The following is a 22,467-nucleotide window of genomic DNA, read 5'->3' on the forward strand; positions in this document are numbered from 1 at the left end:
CCAAATCTATGCTAGTTCTAAGAAGCAGAGTCTGCTCTCTTCTTTGAAGAGAAAGTTACAGCTACATCACAATTGGGACATATCCAGAACTGCTGTAACAGTGCAAATGTAAAGGGTACTATTTATCACTTCACAGCCTGCATGACATTCACTTTGTGCAAAATCTCAGGTTTCATTTCAGAAAGAAGTTTCTACCGATCACTAGAAAGAAAACCTTCCAAATGTGAAGAGGGTAAACAGACACAAGGCTGCCTTCCTGAGTCTGCAGCCAGCCTGAAACAATGCCTCAGAGAGGTGTGAACGCCCCTGTCCCCTATTAATCTCACTCCAGTGAGAATTAAAACAACCCTTTAGGGTCAACATTAATCATCATTGCTGATCACTTTAATGGATGGAATGGGTGGGGAAAAGCCCCAGGTGCTGAGAACTTAGGAATTGCTGAGAGGAAAGGAATGCAGAGGGAAGAAAGGAGAGAATGAAAAGGATTAGGGAGAGAAAGAGAATTGAAAGTGAAAAGGAAAAGTGGGTGGTGGTCCCAGGAGGGGGCCACATGCTTTCCCACTGAGTGATACCAAATGTGAAATCAAAGTACTTAATAAAGAATAGTAATTAATAAGTTGAGTTACTGTCAAATTCTATATTTGATCTTTGCAAAAATTTTCCATTGACATCAATGGGAGGATGTTATCCTAAATATATACTCTGGCCCATGAATCATGCCTAAAAATGGAATTTGGCCTTCGCTGATTGACACCTGAAAATCTTGTGACATTTTAGATGCCATGGCATGGTCGCAACTGTAATATGAACAATATTCACACTCAAGCTAGAGGGAAATGCTAGGAGGCAAATACAGTGGCTGCCACTTAATAGGAATCCAGATATTATCAACTTCCAGTGGATAGCAACATTTTCTAATCTCGCCCCACTGACTTTAATGTTAATAAGATTTGGATATTGGCAACAGCATGCTGCTGACAACTTTTTGATGTGGCTCCCCTGTCTGCAGCCCTGCAAGTCTGCCTGTAGCTGGGAGGGGAGGCTGCAGGCAGGGTAGCAGTGGGAAGGTTTGCAGGGCTGCAAGAACTGGGACATGCCAAGCCCAGCCTCACCTCCTCTACTGTACAACCCCGCAACCCCCAAATGGAAAGCCCCAGCATCTGGGCTGCATCCCCCCTACTACCCTGCATGTAGCTGCCCCTCCCAGACGCAGGCAGGTTTGTGGCCAGGCAGGGAGAGGTACCACACATGTCCCAGTACTTCATTCCCTGGCTGCACCCCCCCAGATTTACTTTCTGCTTATTAGCAACCTTTGGATAATAGCAACTTTTTGCTGGCAACTGAGAGGTTGCTAACAAGTGGAATCCATGGTAGGAGGGAAAGAGAAGGGTAAAAGACTCAGAAAATCTGAAGACCAAAGTCTTCAGTGGGAACAAATATCTTTCTTGACTATTCTATAGCTGAGTATTTATAGCAGTGTATCGATAAGGTGCAGGAATAATACAAACAGCTAGTGATACAGCAGAAGCAAGGTACTACCACAAAGTACGTTGCATATGACATGAAATATGCCTTCTAGTCGGGGCTATTACGTTACAACTAGCATAATGAGAAGTGTCATTGGTTCCACTCACTACTGTTTTTTTCCAGTGGTCACTCATTCAATGCAGTGGTCATGAGTGCTCTACATCTCTAATGTAGTTTTGATAGCAAAGAAAATCGCCTGCATGCTATCTTGGCTACAAGAATAAGAAAGGTTCATTCAGATAATCAGTATTTCTTGGTGCATCTGAGTCAGAAAGAGGGAAATCCCAGCAATGAGCAAATCTCTTTGGTCTGAAAATCCAGTTTTAAATCTTATAAGTTCAGGCTTTCTGGTAAAGTTTCCATGCTTCAGGGTTTCAGCCAGTCTGAAAAACAGCAAGGACAGGCTCTTCTTGTGGTATGTTACCAGTCATAACTCTGTACATATCTGTACTAGCAAGTTCCCTCCACAAACATACATCATATTCAGCTGACCTACTCTGTGAAGGGTAGGGCAGCAAATTAAAATAATGCCTCGTTTCTTCTTTTCACCTTAATCCTTTTACCACATCATTGCAAAGCTTCAGCCGCATCCTCAGCCAGACACAGAGACAAAGAAGCGTGCAGTTCATAGTTTGCTATGATGCAAAGCAAGAGCACCACCATTTGGTTAAATAAGGTTACTGTCAAAGGCTCAACCAGAACTAGTAAATATATGGCAGAAGAGTATCCTTATCACAGAACTGACCATAACACAGAAATGGGTAACAGATTTGTAAGACCACGTTTCAATGCTGTTACTACGTAAATGTTCAAAATGACCCTTTTCAAAAATCGCACTTCATCAAAACAAAAAAATACATTTTAATTTTTCTGTCAAGTTTTTCCTGACTGACTCTTGATGGAAGTACCAATGAATATTCCCAAGAACAGGATGCAAAAGCTACGTCTGCCTCTTCCACTCCTTCAACATAGAGCATTCTTTGACCTTTACATTTACATCAGTAGGCAATAGCACCATTATTCTGGTTTATCTTCTACTATGCAGTGGGCCAGTGGACGTTGTGTTGCATCACAGAATCATAGGACTGGAAGGGACCTTGAGAGGTCATCCAGACCAGTCCCCTGCACTCGTGGCAGGACTAAATATTATCTAGACTACCCCAGACAGGTGTTTGTCCAACCTGCTGTTAAAAATCTCCGATGATGGAGATTCCACAACATCCCTAAGCAATTTATTTCAGTGCTTAACCACCCTGACAGTTAGTAAGTTTTTTCTAATGTCCAATTTAAACCTCCCTTGCTGCAATTAAAGCCTATTGTTTCTTGTCCTACCCTCAGAGATTAAGAAAAACAAATTTTCTTCCTCCTTGCAACAACCTTTTACATACTTGAAAACTTATCATGCCCCTCTCAGTCTTCTCTTTTACAGATTAAACAAACCCAGTTTTTTTCAATCTTCCCTCAGAGGTCGTGTTTTCTAGACCTTTAAATCATTTCTGTTGCTCTTCTCTGGACTCTCTTCAATTTGTCCACATCCTTCCTGAAATGTGGCACCCAGAACTGGACACAATACTCCAGTTGAGGCCTAATCAGAGCAGAGTAGAGCAGAAGAATTACTTCTCGTGTCTTGCTTACAATACTCCTGCGAATACATCCCAGAAGGATATTTGCTTTTTTTTTTTTTTTTTTTTGCAACAGCTTGTGGTCCACTATGACCCCCTGATCCCTTTCTGCAGTACTCCTTCCTAGGCAGACATTTCATCATGAGATGAATCAAACTAAGTATTGTGCAATAGCTGTAAGTAGTCTTGGAAAAGCTAATACTGAAACACAAGCAGACATCACAAGGCAGTTTATACGAGGGACAGGATCTTACATCTATGAGTCTCAGCACTTTATAACAGGGGAAAGGCTTCAGACTGAAGAAAAAGCATGGAGCATATAGAATCATTTGCTGTCCCAGACGTCTGAAAACGAGACGAGAATATTATTTTTTGAGTTACAAACTTGTCCAGAGATTTGGGAGTTTCAATTTTCCACTCCAGTCAATAACTAATTATTTACTGCTTTTCTGGCTGAAGTTCTTACTGAAAGCTAATGACAGATTGATGCATGTTGTTCCATTCTCACTACAGTGAGAGCAGTCATGATCCCAACTGCTCTGAAAGATTGTCACACTTCCCCAGTTCAAGAACACATGAGAAGTTTAGCCCACTGGAGTAGCCTATATGTAATTTAAAAAAAATAGATGAGAGATATTTTCAACATTCCTTTTTTTTTTTTTTTCTAAAGTCAATTATTGTTTAAGGAGCTTTAGCAAGTAACTGCTTCTATTGCTAAAGAACTTCTTCAGTAAATATAGTTGAATTTACGAACTTTCTACAGGGTACAATGTCTTGAGGCATTTTTCAGGAATATATGAAAATGCTTCCCTCTTCTTGTGAATGGCTGTGACGGGAAAATAGCAGGGGTTCTGAAGTTCCCAGTCCATTTTAAATATTATCCTGCAAATTCACATCAGAAACAGGAAAAGCATCAGCTGAATAGATTTCTCCCTTCAAACACTCAATTGCTTCTTCTTTCTTCAGTTTTTTAAACTCCTGGTAGTGGACCTTAGTGGAGAGGAGAGGAAAGGAAAGGATGCATTAGTTCTGCTGCTAAATAACAAACTCACATTGTCTTGTGAACCAGCACACTTAGTAAAGGGAAACAGATATAGAGAATTCCTGCATTCCAGAAAGTGATCAGTTCAGATCAGCAATTCCACATGAAAACAGTCAATATCTGATCAAATTCATAGACTTAAGATCAGAAGGGACCATTATGGTCATCTAGTCTGACCTTCTGCACAATGTAGACCACAGAATCTCATCCACCCACTCCTGTAACAAACCCCTAACCTATGTCTGAGTTATTGAAGTCCTCAAATCACGGTTTAAAGACCTCAAGGTGCAGATAATCCCCCAGCAAGTGACCCGTGCCCCACGCTGCAGAGGAAGGTGAAAAACCTTGAGGGCCTCTGCCAATCTTCCCTGGAGGAAAATTCCTTTCCAACCCCAAATATGGCGATCAGTTAAATCCTGAGCACGTGGGCAAGACTCACCAGCCAGCACCCAGGAAAGAATTCTCTGTAGTAACTCAGATCCCACCCTATCCAACATCCCATCACAGACCATTGGGCCTATTTACCTGCTAATAATCAAAGATCAATTAATTGCCAAAATTAGGCTATCCCATCATGCAAGGTTCCGAATAATGGTGGGATTATGGTGTAGGGATCAACTCCACCTAGACATAGTTTACCATAGTGGAGTTGTAGAATATCAGGGTTGGAAGGGACCTCAGGAGGTCATCTAGTCCAACCCCCTGCTCAAAGCAGGACCAATCCCCTGACAGATTTTTGCCCCAGATCCCTAAACGGCCCCCCAAGGATTGAACTCACAACCCTCGGTTTAGCAGGCCAATGCTCGAACCACTGAGCTATTTGCCCAACACCGTAGACTACTATCACTGATCAAGGAGTTTTTCCAGCAGTGTCAATTTAGGTTAAGCTCACCACTCCCAGTACTCTGTTCTTCACTCATCATACATGCCACCATACTCATAAGACTTGCATTTAGACTTCTTACCAGTATCACATGATAGCCCAGCACTTTCAGATGTCTCATTTTCATTGCCAACTTGCCTCGGGGGTGTCTTGTGTCAAAACAGAAAGCAGACGGAGGAGCACAGAGAACAGCCACTCTAAAGCCAAAAACAGCAATAATTTCTTAGGGAGCTGGCAAACCGCATTATGCTGGTGCGGTTTAAGTATTCTTCACAGTTAACTCTTCAGAGAATGCCTTTAATATTAAGGAATAGCACTGCTGTGTTTGTTTATTGCTAGTATTTTTGTCCATTTCTAATTTAATCATTCTTTTGCTTCTCTGGACTTAAGCTCTCCTGCAATGTGTTTTATCAGGTGCTGAGGGCTGCCCATACAGTTCTTATGGCAAATATTGAATTCCTGGGAGGGACAGGGGCCTCTTCAATCTAGCAGACAAAGGTATAACAAGATCTAATGGCTGGAAGTTGAAGCGAGACAAATTCAGACTGGAAATAATGTGTAATGTTTTAACGGTGAGGGCAATTAACCATTGGAACAATTTACCAAGAGTCATGGTGGATTCTCCATCACTGGTCATTTTTAAATCAAGACTGGCTGTTTTTCTAAGAGACATGCTCTAGTTCAAACAGGAGTTAATTCAGGGAAGTTCTATGACCTGTGTTCGGCAGGACGTCGGACTAGATGATCAAAGTGACCCCCCCCTTCTGGCATTATAACCTAGGAGACCTTTATGAGGGCAGTTTATCCTGCATCTACCCACTGTGGAGTTTCTTACACCTGTGTCTGAAGCATCCAGTGCTGGCCCCTGTTGGAGGCAAGATACTGGACTAGGCCCTGGTCTGATCCAGAATGGCAATTCTTATGCTCCTGTGAGAGCATAGAGAAAGTGAATTACTTGCTCTGCAGATCAGTGAGCCAGAGAGGCAACAGGAAGAGCCTCACATAAAGGCCTGGTAAAGAAAACTTGTAACCAAATAAAAGTACCTTTGAATATCTGGAGCATCAGCAGGATCATCTACTTCAGTTACTGGAAGCACTTTCTTTCTGTTTGCATCCATTTTGATTTCAAAATCTGAAAGAAAAACAGTCAAATATTAAATGCCTCAAGAGGCTTTGACCATGGCAAGAGGCTTTGACCATTCCAATATATTTCATGGAGTCAATGGAAAAGAAACAGCTATAATTATTGCATGTGTGTGACAGTTTGGACAATATATTGCTGTTCCATTAAGAGCAACAAATAGATTCAGTTGGCACCTTGACACAGTCAGAAAAGGTGCTTGTTATCGCAAATCAGATACAGTATGCGTAAGTGTATCAATTCAGGATTTAAAGATAAAAATTCTGACCAGCTTGCTAGGAAGATCCATACATATTCCCTTGTCCTTTTTATCATTGGGTTTGATAAATTTAGGAATAAAAATACCAGAAGTATTACAAGTGAATCAGGCAATGATAGCTTGCAAATGATGTAAATCATAGAAGTATAACCCTGCATACAAAAGAAACCATACACCATGGAACTTTACTAAATTTATAAATGGTCTCTCAGTGAGGGTTAGATCCTGTTTAAATCAAAGAAAAAGGAAACTGTTCCATAGCTAAAACAACCACCTTGAAGTTTTATATTTTGCCATTTTATATTGTTTCTTTAATCCAAAGATTAAAAAAATAGGTTAGCATTAAAAGGTCAGTGTTGTTTAATATAGTTATGGCCTATTGGGTTTATGTAGGATTAGTTGCCTCAAAAGCCAGATTTTAACCATAAAAAGCCCAATGCAATTTTACAAACCAGAGCAGTAACAATATTTTAGTCAACTGTCCAACTATTTTAATGTGAAGGTCATAGAAAATACAACCATAAAGGCACAGTTGTCAAATAGACCTTAATCAACAGAAATTTATATTTTAAACCCCTTGTATTATAGGTAATAGTTGCCAATCCATTTCTTTACCACTATAAATCAAAATTCAAAGGCAAATGACAATGAACTGGTTCCATACCAATGTTGTAATCATGTGGCAGTTGGATGTTTTGCTGAAACATACGCTCGTCTCCCAGAAGTTTCAGCAGAGCCTCACGAACCTCAGGGAGATCAGAAACTAAAGGTGAGGAGAGTTTCTTTATAAACATAGTTGCTGGCTTGGTGAATGAAGGAGGACTATCGAGTTCCAGACATATGTTCACATAGTGCAGCATCATTTCATTCTGTTCCTTGTTAAGGCCATCTGAAAAAAGGATAGAAATGTAGCATTAGAGTGGACTCGTTATATTTATGTGGTATCATTTTATGTCATGAAATCCACAATTTCACTGGCTACTATTTGCCGTACAAACAGATTTCAGTTTTGCTGAGCAGTAGATTAATTCCAAATTAGGCATAATAAAACTAATTGTTTCTTGAAAAAATGCCATCAAGACAGTGTTAAAAACTTCTTGTTCTACTTAGCTATCTAAGAAATTTACAAGACACACATTACCGTAGAATCAGCCTCCTGGTGAGGTACAGCAATGCTATTATTCCCACTGTACAGACGGAGAACTGAAGCACTGAGAGGCTAAGAGACTTATCCAAGGTCACTGAGGAAGTCTGTGATAGAGCAGGGAGTTGAACCCCAGGGCTTCCAGCTCTAGGTTACCACCCTAACCACTGGACTATCCACTCTTGAAAGTCTGAAATCTGTTCATTTACTCACTCCCCCCCCCCCCATTGTGCACAGCTACACACATTACCCTGTTACAGCAGAGTTACTAATATGTTGAAAGACATTTATTCACACATGGAGGGTTGTTCTTAAAAAAGAAACAAAAAACCCAAATACTTTAATGGATATTGATAAAACACAAGAAGTTAAGACACATTTTGGATGTCACTTTGAGAGCATGCTTTAACAGTACCAAACTACAGAGCTGGGCAATATTTTTCAGCTGAATGGCAAATTCTCTGATAAAATGCAGGTTATGGGGTGAGTGAAACTATCTGCAAGTTTGGCTCAAATTCAGCAAATAGTTTCAGACAAATAAAATGAGGGGAAAAAAATTGTGGAAATGTTTTTTCAAAACAATGTGCAAACATTTCATTTTACCTGAATGGAATATTTTCATTGCAGTAGAAAAAGCCAGCCAGCCCCCCGCTCCCCCCGCCAAAAAAAAATTCAATTCAAAATAACCTGATATTCCCCCCCTTTTGATTCATCCAGCGAATGAAAGAGTCAATTATTCACTCAGCTGTACTGAATTATTCAGGTTCCAAGTAGACAGACTATTTTGTTGAAGTGTAGGGACTAACAGAACTTCCCAAAGTTTACGTAAACTGCAAGCAACAAATACACTTACGCTCTGACTCGGTGCCAAACTAAGCGATTAGCTGTAGAGAATTATAACACGAAGCTGAACGACTACCTTGAACCATTTCAGTTAGGGTCTTTCATCCTAAAGCAAAACAGCCAAGCAACTTCTAACAACTAGTTGTATTTTGAGCTAAACTTTGATTTAGCTGAAAAACATACATCACTTGGGCTAAGTTTTTTTAAATGTTCTTGGAAAATCTTGAATGCGTATCACAGAAGTAAGAATCCACAATTTGTTCACATTTGACTTTTCTACAACAAATCTTGCATTTACATACATAGGCATACAGTTACCTAGGAAACACTTCCCTCATTACTGAAGTGTCTTATCTGAAAATGGTACTTCCAAAACCCTCCCCACCACCATGATGAGGGCATTGGTTCAGTGCTGAGTCTGAGGACAGAGTCTCCTGAAACACTAAGTAACAACTTGCAGAACTCAGGTTTTTTTTATTTCACATCTAATATTAACCTGTCTGTCCAACTTAGCTTGTGAGCGTCAATGCAACCACACCCTAAGGAGTGATAGTGTTGAAGCTTCTACTACTCTTATCTACACACTACTCTGAATTCAATGGCATAACACACATTAATACATTAATGACTGACCTGATTTTAGTAACTCATTGAGGTTGTCCTCTTGCAGGAGCTGACTAAGTGCAGGCTGTGGCAAATACTCTAAAATGCAAAATGAATACACTGCTTTCAGCAGATCCACATTAGAAATCCTGGTGAGGTACTTATTCAAGGCACCATTGAGAGACTCCAGGAACCTTCAAAAGAAAGAGAGAGACATCTTTACATATTAATTTATAAATAAACTCAGACTTTCCTGAAAATCTCTCTAAAATATAAATCAGTACTTTTGAAATAAAACACCAGACATTCCAATTTACTTGGATAACCAGAACCCAAGTCCAGCACCTAAGCTTGCCGCTAGCTACAACCTGTTCACCACTTTTATCAGTCTATCACTTAAGTGATGGGCACCCATTCTCTATTACATCTTGTGCATTCTCTATTACCTTGCTTTACTGTTTGGAAAAAATGTGTATCTGCCTTTTTTTTTTTTTTTTTTAAAAACAGTGACCGGTATAGCAAGTTTATCTCACAGATTAGTAAAACAGGACCAAGTGAGAATTATTTCACAACTGGAATCCAAGATCAGTAGCAAGTACTCTTTTGTGTGCCTGTTCAGACACCCACATAACTATGTAATTTAATACAAGGCTTTCTAAGCCAGAACCTACTCCTGATTTTGGCATTTGGGAACATGGTTGAGAAGCGAATACACGCGGAGAACACTTAGAATATCCTTCAGGTTCAGAGATTCAGGATGACTTGTCACCTTCTCAGCCAAAATATCCATCAGCTCAACAGGTCGAAAGCGAAGTCCCTCGAAGGCAGACAAAAACAGGACAATCTAAAACGTTAAAAAAAAAAGTATATGAAGAAAAACCATTTTTAAGGCTAAAAAAATAAATTAAAACTAGAGTAAGAGTCTCAATATGGAAATTTACTTAATTGTCTGGTGTTATAGCATCAGAGAGGTTTTTAAAAATGAAAATAAACTTTCGAAATTGTAATATTTTATTATGAGCATGACTAACTGTATTATTACCATACTGCAATAAATAGGAGAACAATGGACTGCTGAACTCCCAAATACTTATTAAAATATTTAAACTAATATTGTCTCACTGTTTCCCTCTGATTCGCCATCTGTATGTCTGTATCCTTCTGTTGTTTCTTGTCTTACACTTAGATTGGAAGCTCTTTGGGGCAGGGACTGCCTTTTGGTTCTGTGTTTGTCTAGTGATGAGCACAAAGGTTCAGGTCCACGATGAGGGCTTGTTGGTGCTACACTAACATAAGTAAAACAAACAGCCAACGTACCAGTTTTACTGAAGAAGATTTCCCTTCAACCAATCTGTATAAATACACAGTGTTGTTTCAAAGATATACACAGAGAAAAAGGAGTTTGAAACTGACATTTTTCAGCCATGGACCAATTTCTACCAAGTTATTCCTATTAAACTTTCATCAAAAGAAACCAGAGAAAAACTGAGTAGTTTTTTGTGCCCTTTGAATTTTCTAACATTATGTAGCTGCTCTACGTGTAGAGCACAACTGGAATGTATGCCCAATTTTAAGCCCATTTCAGAATGCAAACTGAAGTACTGAGTCGTAACTAGCAACTCTATAAATTGTGTTTGTGTGCACCTGGGCACAGCTGAGTACTGGCAGTTCTAGTGGTGTCACTTGTGGTCACTACCTCACCTGTTTAGTGTCCCACATGTAGATGGCTGAAGTCACGTAGTTTGCTATTGCTGAATACAGAACTACATTGCGGTACTGGAGGATGCTGCATGATTTCAGAACACGGATTAGCTGCCAAAATGGAGTACCAGGGATATTCTCTGTAACAGAGGAACAAAAAAAGTAACAGTGACTGTGAGCTGCGCGTTGTGGGATATGACTGGGGCCAGCAGCCAGGAGCGTGTGCTGTGAAAAATCAGATGGGGAGCCATGAAAGAAACTGGGACTGGCTGGGCAAAGAAGACCGGGATGAAAAGTTTGGGGATACAGACTGGGACTTTGACTAGGAGCCTAGAGGGGGATGTTGGGACTAATTGGGCAAGGAGACTGGAACTAGGATGAGAACCCTGAGGAGTGGAGACAGACTGGTTTGGTGAGGAGAACAAGACTGGGACAAGGAGCTGAGGGTGGGGGAAGAGACATGGCTGGGACAAGGCAGAAGGGACGAAGCTTGAGAGGAATGGGCAGAAAAGTCTGTGCCCACCAGAGAACAGTCCTCTCCAGAGCCTGGAATGTAACCCAAACATCCTGAGTCTTACCATTCCTCTGCCTATGGGCTTCACAGCTATTTGCAGACAGCAATGTGTCTCATCCCCCTCTAGTGCTGGTCCCTACTGAGGATCACCAACTATTATTACTATAAGTTACTCCCTTTGAAGTAGAGGGAGGGGTGTATGAGCTGGATCTAAAGCAGTGGTTTTCAATCTTTTTTCATTTGTGGACTTATAAAAAAATTTCTGAATGGAGATTTCCCTTTGGAAATCTTAGACACAGTCTGTGGATCCCCTGTGCACAGACCACAGGTTGAAAACCACTTGTCTAAACGTTTCAGTCCTGCTGATGACCTTTATGCAGGAATCAGTAGGATACCACAGGATGGAATGTTGTTTTTTTTTAAGTTTGCTTTTAAAACCCTAGGAAATTATATGTATGGATGCACATGCACACACAAACCCCAAAATAATTTGTATTAAAAGAAAAGTAGCAAGGCTGCAACAAACACTCAAAAGTTAGGCAATGCAAGAATTAAGGCTTCCTGTGTAACTTAATTCCATTCCCCATGTGCATATGCATTATGATACAGTCTGTAATTTCATGATCACATTCTATTTTTTCCACAAGACCTGTGCCTCCTTCAGTGCACAGGACAGACGTGATCAGAGGATCATCAGGGTTGCATAATGAAGGAGGCTGTCGTCTAACTCCTGCTTCATTTGTTGCAGTAGTTGGAAGGTGTATATTGAATGAGACAGATGACTGCAGAAATAGGAAGGATGGTCTCATGGTTAAAGCTACTTGAATGTCATCCTGGATTCTATCCTTGCCAAGCTTTGTCTTCTATCCTTCGATCCTATGTAATGCTGGGCAAATCACTTAGCCCAATGTGTTCCTTATTTTCTGGGTGCGTAGGTTGAGACCCTGGAATCTGATTTGCAGAACCACTGAGCACTCACAGCTTCAAGTTAAATCAAGAGGAGCTGTGCTTCAAACATATAAAGTGTCAAATAACGCTAAGTGCTCTGAAAAAAAATCAGGTCCAGTGCATTTCACATTGGCAACTCAAAATTAGTGCACACTTCTGACCTTAATATCTGTGTGCTTCAGTTCAGCATATTTAAAATGCAGATACCACCACCTCACTCTTCGGTGTTATGAAAATAAATCCATATTTGTGAAGCACTCAGATATTATAGTGATAAATGCCACAGAAAAGCAAATTAGAAAATTAATAATTCTGTCTTCAGATCAGGATTTGAATCAGGCGCAGTAAATAAGACCTATGGCTGCACGCTAAATAAAGTATTCAATAGCTTCATACTAGGAATACCATCCATCCTGTACATTAATGAGGCAGGGATCCCGTGGGAGAAAATTGTTTGTTGCCATATCATAAGGTGTATGCACAAGGAGATCAAATTAAGGCTGCACATGAACCTGAACTTTGACATTTCCTACCTTCTGAGGGCTTGACTTTGCAACATTAATGTTTTTTTGACCATAGTTTTGGATGCAAGAGTATATATCAATAGATACTGTTCAATTATGTCTACAATACTTATTGCAAGGGTCTGAGTAAAGGTCAGAGTATTAACCTTCATTTTAAGTTCCTTTGGCTCGACTGAGCCATCATTCATGAAGCAGAACTCAATAATGAAATTCACTTAATCAGTGAACATATCCCCTTCTGCTTACTCCCTAAACACAGAGCTGTCAATTCATACTATGAGATGCAAATTTCCAGTTCAGAAACAGTTTTAAAAGCTCATCTGAAACCACTAATTTTGCTTGCTGGTCTTTAGTTAGCATTTTCTCTATTTATAGAATTTGGGGAAAAGAAAACAGAATTTTAACTTCAGAGTTATGAAGAGTGCCATTATAATCCACGGAGATGAAATGTCATGGTATTAATGAGGGCAGAGACCATAAAAACTACTTTCTTTGATCATCCATCAGTCCTCCAAAATTTTTTGTACTGCATTTTGTCTGATGGATCTGTATTGTTAGACTACAGAACAATCATGGTTTGTGGGCTTAAAAGCAAATTGGAGTAAGACATTTTCATTAGGAAGAGTCAGAGTAAAGGAGAGGGGAAGTTTAAAAATTCACTTTAACTCACCAGTGATTTTGTTACTCGAGGCATCCAGGATTGGCATGGAGCAGTAATTCATCGCAGCCAGAGCACTAAACATGTGTTGAGCATTCACAGGAGTCAAGTGGTCCAGCTCTTTCAAAACTCTATCCTAAAATGAATTCAATTTGATTAGACTCTTCATTCTTGGCATTGGCAGTCCAAATGATGTCTGCAGAAGAATGAAGTGAGTTGGGGAGATCAAAACTACTCCAATCCCGTAACCTCACCAGATTCGCACTGAAGAAAGGGTTCAAAGCAGTGGAAGGAGCTTAAAATAACTCCTTCCAATAGCTTTTCTTATAGAAACAACTACAGCTATTCTAATGTTTAGTTTGAGCTGTCCTTAAAAAGTTCTCAGGTGCTCTTGTTTCTTTCTTGAATCAAATCAATACAAGAGGACCTTATAATACTTATTGCTGGTTACTATGTATATAGTTTTCCTACCAGCGCTTGAAAGAATGGTGGTTTGCTAATTAACATGGATGGCATATTTACCAATATTGCACAGTCAGGATGATATCTAGTCTTTGCCATGTGCAAGAGCTTTAAGTTATTCTAAATCCTTAGTAAATGACTCACTATTTTCTACTGCCCTTTGTGATACACCTTTGGCAGATGTACACTAAATTAAACAAGATTTAAAAAACTGGTGAAGCTATAGTGGGCCCACTTCTGATATCACTTAAGCCACAGTAAATCAGGAGTGACTGTTTGCATAGTTCGGATTATACTGATGCATCAGCAAAAATTAGACCCACTAATTTCAGTTTCACCAACTCTTAAAATAGTTTCACCCAGTACATTCTCAAAGACACACAAAGGGCAATGAAAAAAATGCATCAATAATAGAAAAAAAAAGTCAAAACAATGTTTAAAAATACTATATCAACCCCAGCTCCTTTCACTGGAATCAGAAAACATTTTAAGAATATCATTCTACTGGGACTAAGGCAGATTCATAAATTCAAGGACTGGAAGGGACCTCGAGAGGTCATCAAGTCCAGTCCCCTGCCCTCATGACAGGACCAAATACTGTCTAGACCATCCCTGATAGACATTTATCTAACCTACTCTTAAATATCTCCAGAGATGGAGATTCTACAACCTCCCTAGGCAATTTATTCCAGTGTTTAACCACCCTGACAGTTATGAAGTTTTTCCTAATGTCCAACCTAAACCTCCCTTGTTGCAGTTTAAGCCCATAGCCTCTAAGGATAGAACAAGAAGAAAAGGTGAACAAGTTTTCTCCCTCCTCCTGATGACACCTTTTTAGATACCTGAAAACTGCTATCACGTCACCTCTCAGTCTTCTCTTTTCCAAACTAAACAAAACCAATTCTTTCAGCCTTCCTTCATAGGTCATGTTCTCAAGACCTTTAATCATTCTTGTTGCTCTTCTCTGAACTCTCTCCAATTTCTCCACATCTTTCTTGAAATGCGGTGCCCAGAACTGGACACAATACTCCAGTTGAGGCCTAACCAGTGCAGAGTAGAGTAGAAGAACGACTTCTCGTGTCTTGCTCACAACACACCTGTTAATGCATCCCAGAATCACGTTTGCTTTTTTTGCAACAGCATCACACTGTTGACTCATATTTAGCTTGTGGTCCACTATATCCCCTAGATCCCTTTCTGCCATACTCCTTCCTAGACAGTCTCTTCCCATTCTGTATATGTGAAACTGATTGTTCCTTCCTAAGTAGAGCACTTTGCATTTGTCTTTGTTAAACTTCATCCTGTTTTCCTCAGACCATTTCTCCAATTTGTCCAGATCATTTTGAATTATAACCCTGTCCTCCAAAGCAGTTGCAATCCCTCCCAGTTTCGTATCATCTGCAAACTTAATAAGCGTACTTTCTATGCCAATATCTAAGTCGTTGATGAAGATATTGAACAGAGCCAGTCTGAAAACAGACACCTGCGGAACCCCACTTGTTATACCTTTCCAGCAGGATTGGGATGTAGTTACTTGCCTCTCAATAGCATGATTCATTACATAGAAATCCCTGTTACAATGAAGCTCACGGACAGCACCTTATCTTTTATGCTACCAGTTTCTTACATAAACATCTCCACGCTTTCTATCCCTATGCATGGTTTGACCTTCACACCCTCTACTTATTTAAGTCCCTCCTGCAGACATACCTCTGTTGGGCAGGCTACAGTAAACTTAATTGACATGTGTAGTCATTTAAAAAAAAATGTTTCCCCTTTCTCAAATCACTATTTACTTGCTTATCCGTCCCTGGAGGATGAGCAACTTGGGGAAGTTACCATTCATTTTCAATGTCTGGAAACTGCTTAACATACAACAGGTGCTACCATAAACAACTAATAAATAGTCACACAGGAGCAGTAGCTATGCAGGAATAATAGTAGGACCCACCAATGATTTTAATCTTTTACCTCAAATTTCCTCTTGAGAGAGAGTGGGGCATCTTTCCCAAAGCATTTCATCATGCTTTGCAACATAAAAATGTTACTGATCTTTGGAATTCGCTGCTCCACCAGTAACCTGATAAGGAAAAAAATGGAATTGATTTAAGGAGGCTTGGCCTATACACACAAGTTGCACCAGTAAAGCTCTGCTTATTTTGGCAGGAGCAGGCACACATCTGTCTCCCATTGATGAATCGCGAGTTAAACTGGTGGAGCTCCTCACTCCTCTTTTTTTTTTTTTTAAATTAAACTGGTGTTGCTCTACACTGATGTAGTTAAATTGACTTAATAGCAATGCAGCTATCTCCTGACAATGAAGTAACTACACTGGTGTGAAGTATTAGTAGGATGACTTCTCACTATGTGCCATGATCTGTCTGGCAACCTTTCAAGCAGTGCAGAGGACCCTGGAATGCCCACCCACACTGCACCATGCTTACACTGATGCAGAATGCTGCTGTGCAGACAAAGTGCTGCAACATTGCAACATAGACCAATGCAAGGGCAACAGAGTGAACATACTGCAGGGAAATAGAGGTATCAGTTTAACTAAACTGACGTAACTTATCCCAGTGCAATTTCTCTGTGGAGACAAGCCACCAGAGACCCGTAAAATTCAGGAGAGCCTCACACAGGACACAGCAAAGCGGAGCAGATGGAAAGGAGAACAAGTGATACTATGGTCTATAGGAGAAGAACAGGATCTTAATATAGCAGAAGGTAAAGCATCACATAGAGAAGGACTCTGATCTGGTGTATCTGTGGTTGCCATTTTGGCTCAGTAGGAAACAAAATGGCTAAAGAGACCAAAAAACCCCAACTCTTTAAACCAATATTTTTTTAAATCAAATATCAGAGCACTAGTTTTGGAAATTTCAGTGTCTGTATGGCAGTGGAAGGCTCTGAAATTGATCCACTGAGACTGACATTTCCCTGTGAACAGGCAGGCGTTTGATTAATCGAGATGGAGCCAAAGTCTTCTAAGTGAAAAACAGAGAGGGATAACCTACTTTGCCCCAAACTCCCAGAACTGTGCACCTGAATTCTAACAGAATATGTTGTTATTTCACCAATGTGCCCATCCTCTTGTAGCTGGAGCTGAAATTGAATTGATACATACAATACAAATCCACTAATACGTTCTGTTACAAGCTCCGGAACACCAGATCTCTGAAGGAGTAAGCAGATGGGGCTTTGTAGACTGATAATCTGAGCACAAAACCACCACCCATAAACAAGTTATTCTGAAAAAAGAATAGATATAACGCTTCTCTCACCCTTACATTTGAATACAGGAGGAATACAAGCTAAAATGGTATTCCAACTCAACAGCTTTTCCTACTGAAATCAAGAAGAATAATACCTAGCTGAAGCATAGGGCTTTTCATTAATAGATCTCAAAGCACTATACAAAGGAGGGCAGTTTTATCCTCACTTTACAAAGGGGGAAACTAAGGTACAGAGAAATGGAGCAGCTTGCCCAAGGTCACCAAGCAGGCCTGTGGCAGAGACCAGGTCTCCTGTGTCCCAGTCCAGTGTTCTAACATATCTCCACCCTTTCTGCCAAGAATACCAACAATGATGCCAAAGAGAGTTACTTGTTTCAGCTACTAGCTGATGATAATGACTTGGGCCCCAATCCTGCTATGAGCTTCTCAGCGTGGACCTTGCACAGAGTTCAAAGTAGAATTACAGCCATGGTCACTACAGTGTGTCCCTGATTGTCTAAGACCATGTAAAGTTACTTAAAAGTTCAAGCGTCTTCCTGCTTTGGACATTTCTACCATATTTTACATATGAGAAAACTGCAAGGATTACTGAAATATTCTAATGCAATGTATCTTTAAATAATCCTCAAGAAAATGCTAAAAATGTAAGCCAGAAAATATTAAAGTGTACTTTGGGCAAAAGAGTAAAGATGCTCATTCTCCTTTCATACCGTATTTATTTTTGTCCAACAGAAATAAATGGTCACATGACAAGACATGTAAGTAAGGAAACCATTAAAAAAAAAAGTAATTTTCTCACTGTAATCCAGCTTGAAGAGCATCCACATTTCTGCTTTTTTCCATGGTTACCAAGGTGGTTGCCACAACAGAGACACATCGGTCATCAAATTCATTGAGGCGTTCCTATTAAAGATATATTTTCACAATGTTAGAAAATTCTTAACACTAAGTGGTGGAATGGTCAATTTTTACCAGCTATCTCCCCCACCCACACAAAGAAAAAGGTCAAGTCACTGGGGCTGATTCTACTTTGACCTACACGTTGGTATAATTCTACTGACTTCTGTGGAGTTAACTCCCAATTTCCCCTGAGAAAATGAGAAATCAGGCCTAAAAAAAAAGTCGCATTAAGGACAAAAGGAAGAACTTGTGTAATGTACTATACATAGTGCGGATACAAGCTGGGGAATGTCGTAGTGGTCACGTTCAAGATTTCCTCTCTAAAGTGTTTTGTAAACAGTTAACAGTGTTTTTAACTAGCAGGTTCAAGCACATCTGGGGCCCAACCGTGGGCACCCTCCCCCTCCACATAATAAGTTAGTGCCCACTTTCCCTCTGAAAGCTGCTTTATTAAAACACAACTCTACAAAGTAGGATGGATTGGCTAGGTGCAGAGTTAGGAGGAGGAGGAGGTGGTTGTAGAGATGAGGACAGACTGGTTTAAGGGAACAGACAGGGAAGAAACAGGGAGAAGAAGTTGCACACAGATGGCAGGGGGAGTAGTTGATGAGGGGTTCTGAAGAAAGTCAAGAAAAACTCCCAGGGCAGCAGCAGGTCCAGAAATGGAGAAACCCTCACCTAGCACAGCATGAAACAGTTATATGATGCTCAGAGGAAGTCCTGGGTTGCATCAGCAGCTAGGGAAGGTCCTGTAAAAATCCCCAAGACAAGGGGAGCATAATACAGCTAATAGCGGGGAGACCAAAGAAAGCTCCCAGAAGCAGCAGGTAAAGGAACTTGGAGTCAAGGAGGACACTGGCCTCTACCCTCAAATCAAAATATCAAAAATACCTTTCCTCACAACTGCTCACTCTCAAATCTGCCTCCTATCATGTGAGGAGAAAGGAGACGGGAAAAGGAAGGTGGAGGGAGAAAAGAGTTTTTCTAAGCCTCAAACAGATCTAAAGTTTTAGCACGGCCTGAAGCGCACGTATTCTTCGAGCACTCTCTCTTTATATTGTGTGGTGTGGGTAGAGGAATGAAAAGAAAGCATGGGCAGAACTCAAACTACAGGCATTCATGTGGAGACCCTCCGATGCTATAGCCTCTACAACCTGTAAGAGCTGGCGCTGGAATTTTATTCCAATCTTTAAAAGATTCAAATACTTACCTGACAGACCCTCAGCAAAGTCTGAACCAGTCGAGTGTTCTGGGGTACCCCTAGCTTCAGCACAGCATGTAGACTGTATACCAAGTCGTCACACCACATGCTCCTAGACTCTTGCATCAGACGCTGACATAGCTGCATAAATGCAGGATGCTCGACCATCAGTTGTTTTTCATAATGCTTCTGGTCTTCGGACAGCTTTTTGGTGAGCATCCACATAGTAGTAAAACAGTTACTACAATGCTTCTCAGAAATAGCAGACTTTGAAACTAGGTCTAATACATCACAGGGAGATGTGCATTTTTTAAGGTCATCAAAGAACTGCTGTAGCTGACTCCTTCCACTCTTCACTACCAGATTCTCTTCAACAACACTTCTATCTTCTTCTAGAGGGTCCAAGGCACTAGATGAACTTTGCACATGTTCATCTAATAGAGTCTTTGTAGCATTCTGTTCTTGTACAGTGCCATCTTCTTTACTATAAACAGGCACCTTCTGAGACAGCAATCGGAGAGATGATTCAAGCCGCCAAGGAGGAACATTTAACAGGAATCTTCTCAGGTTCACACTTTGTATGGCACTCTTACGTCTACTGATCCCTAACGTGTATGTCCTCATTGCAGTTCTAAAGCTGGGACCCAGTTCAGAACCACATACATGCAAATGTCTGATTGTCCTTAGCAAATAGCCCACTTTATTGTTCATTTTTGCTACTGTTTTATACACAGCTTTCAAATGCCAGCTCAGAAGACAGGGCCTTAATCAGATTCAAGCCCACAGAAACAGGCCTTTGGACACTAGGTAAAATTCATTATCTGTGAAATCAATTGAAAATTATAAAATCATTAACAAGCTTTTGGTTTAGAGGTTAAAATACCACATCTATTAACACATCTTTTACAGAGGGAACCTGAAACAGACAGCTCTGGAAATAGTTCATTTTCATTTTTAATCAATCATTAATTAAACGAGTGTCTTCTGCTCCTGACTCCACAATTACACAGGGTCTCATGGTCACAAAACTGTTGCAATTCCACAGTACAATTGAAGAGGGACAGGATTTGAAGAGAAACTGGGCAGACTTAAGCCTTGAACGTGCATCTACACTTGTAAATTGATTTCAGTGGGTTTCCACACACTGGTACAGAGGTCTGTCCTCATGAGTGCACTTACAGAACCGAGTTCAAACTCCGTACCTTCACTTTCCTGATTTCCTTTTCCCCAAGCCTCCCAGAGCCATGCAGCACTGCTGATTTACCAGAAGTGATAAAATTCTGACACTTGCAACAAATTCAGCAGTTAGACAACACAGAGATGGGAGCATCTAGAAATGCCTGAGACAGATAGAAGACCTATATTATGAGACTGAACAGGACCAAGTAAAAGATAACACCATACATTTAACTGTTAAGGGCTTCCTGCACCTTTCTCTGCACAGCGCTTCTATCAAAGGTTGCATCCATTTTTGTGGTGCAGACGGAAGTCATGGATCCAGTTAACTCACGGGGAGTCTTGACTGTTCAAGAAATGTATGATCAGGGCCTGATGTCATAACTTGCATAACTACAAAAGTTAAGAAGAGAAATTAAAGCTCACAATTCATGGAACAATCCGATGTACTGGGACCAGACAGGATTCCGTTTCTCTCATGAACAGCACGCCACAAGTGGAAGACACATTTCAGTACAGGCAGTAGAAATCTTCAGGGATTTTACTTTCAGACCTGCAGAATTTCTGAAGGGAGACGGACTTCTTTTTATTTTTCAATCCACTATTATGTTTTAATGAGATATAACTGAAGGTATAATTGTAAGCAGAATTCTGTGTATATTAGGACAGAAAAGGAGTCCATGTTGTAGCCCTTTGTTGTGGAAGACTAGCAATTCTGCAGCAACTTCGAGCAAGATATAAATTAAATAAAATAAATAACTGGAGATATACCTATCTCCTAGAACTGAAAGGGACCTTGAAAGGTCATCGAGTCCAGCTCCCTGCCTTTGCTAGCAGGACTAAGTACTGATTTTTGCCCCAGACCCCTAAGTGGCCCCCTCAAGAATTTTTTTTTTCTTAAATGCTTGCCTTTAAGGCATCCTCTCATAGAATTATAGGGTTGGAAGGGACCTCAGGACCTAATCCAACTCCCCTGCTCAAAGCAGGACCAATCCCCAAATTGCCCCCTCAAGGATTGAGCTCACAACCCTTGGTTTAGCAGGCCAATGCTCAAACCACTGAGCTATCCCTCCCCCTAAATTAAAGATTTGCTGTCATTAAATATGAGGAGAAAGGATAGCTCAGTGGTTTGAGCATTGGCCTACTAAACCCAGGGTTGTGCGTTCAATCCTTGAGGGGGCCATTTAGGGATCTAGGGCAAAAATCTGTCTGGTAATTGGTCCTGCTCTGAGCAGGGGGTTGGACTAGATGACCTCCTGAGGTCCCTTCCAACCCTGATATTCTATGATTCTAGATAGCAGTTGAGCATTTAAGTAGCTGGGGTGGCACTTCTCTCTTTTCCATTTGCAGATGCACACAGAGGGGATTTTTAAGATTAGGGGGAGTCTCCAACCCCAACTTTCATAACCCAGCAACCAGCTGCCCCATTAACTGCATGTTTCTAACACAACCAGTAGCAGCAAAAGAGTTAGCAACGGTTCCCGTTAAGCAGTTATCTTTAGGTTTCAACCGTTGACCACAGGCCAGATCACACACATCTCAGAGGTGCAGTTTCAGGCTACCTGCAGACTCAGGCAGACACCACTGCTTCGGCTACGTGCCGTTTACAACGCTAAACGCAGGTCACAAGGCTTATAACCTTCCTTAAAAGAAACCTCAGGGCCTGGAGCACCATGGCACAGCCGGGGTGGATCCTGATCGTCACATACCAGCACAGACACCTGTGGACTCCTCGTGGCCTGGCATGAGCCCATGGAAGCCCCCATGGGGACCCCCCATCACACACACACACACACACACACACACACACACTCCGGGCGGGGCAGGGGCAGGGGCAGGGGCAGACCCTCCCACCGTCACCCGCACTGTGGGCACTCACAAGCCCCCTGGCCCCCGCCGCGGCTGGAGGCAGCCGGTCAATCCCAGGGCCTCTCACTATTCCAGGGCAGCAGCCAGGCTGATTCCCCAGAGGCGACCTCACCAGGCACTGGACCGAGCCGGCTACGCCCCATGTGACCGGCCTACGGGAGCCGCCATGATACCTTCCTGACGTGCCCTCTCTAAATCTCGCGAGATTACGGGGCGG

General features: G+C 41.1%; 1 protein-coding gene across 7 annotated transcripts; it reads right to left on the bottom strand.

Annotated features, from left to right (window-relative positions):
• Positions 1-3,364: 3,364 nt before the first annotated feature.
• FASTKD2 (FAST kinase domains 2) lies at positions 3,365-22,433 on the bottom strand. 7 transcript variants are annotated; one of them, XM_050916139.1, is made up of 13 exons: positions 22,363-22,433; positions 20,808-20,945; positions 19,215-20,026; positions 17,904-18,007; positions 15,843-15,951; positions 13,422-13,545; positions 10,766-10,905; positions 9,736-9,908; positions 9,095-9,258; positions 7,139-7,363; positions 6,119-6,206; positions 5,157-5,271; positions 3,365-4,139 (listed from the first exon to the last, which is right to left on the bottom strand). In XM_050916139.1, the coding sequence occupies exons 3-13, from the start codon at positions 19,914-19,916 to the stop codon at positions 4,020-4,022; spliced, it is 2,064 nt and encodes a 687-aa protein (XP_050772096.1). In that variant the 5' UTR covers positions 19,917-20,026; positions 20,808-20,945; positions 22,363-22,433; the 3' UTR covers positions 3,365-4,019. The 7 variants fall into 7 exon arrangements, with proteins under 7 accessions (XP_050772096.1, XP_050772095.1, XP_050772093.1 ...); XM_050916138.1 differs by having other exon boundaries at positions 20,808-21,032; positions 22,363-22,426; XM_050916136.1 differs by having other exon boundaries at positions 22,261-22,426.
• Positions 22,434-22,467: the final 34 nt, after the last annotated feature.

This window comes from Gopherus flavomarginatus, chromosome 10 (genome assembly GCF_025201925.1).
Source record: "Gopherus flavomarginatus isolate rGopFla2 chromosome 10, rGopFla2.mat.asm, whole genome shotgun sequence".
Lineage (NCBI taxonomy): Eukaryota > Metazoa > Chordata > Testudines > Testudinidae > Gopherus > Gopherus flavomarginatus.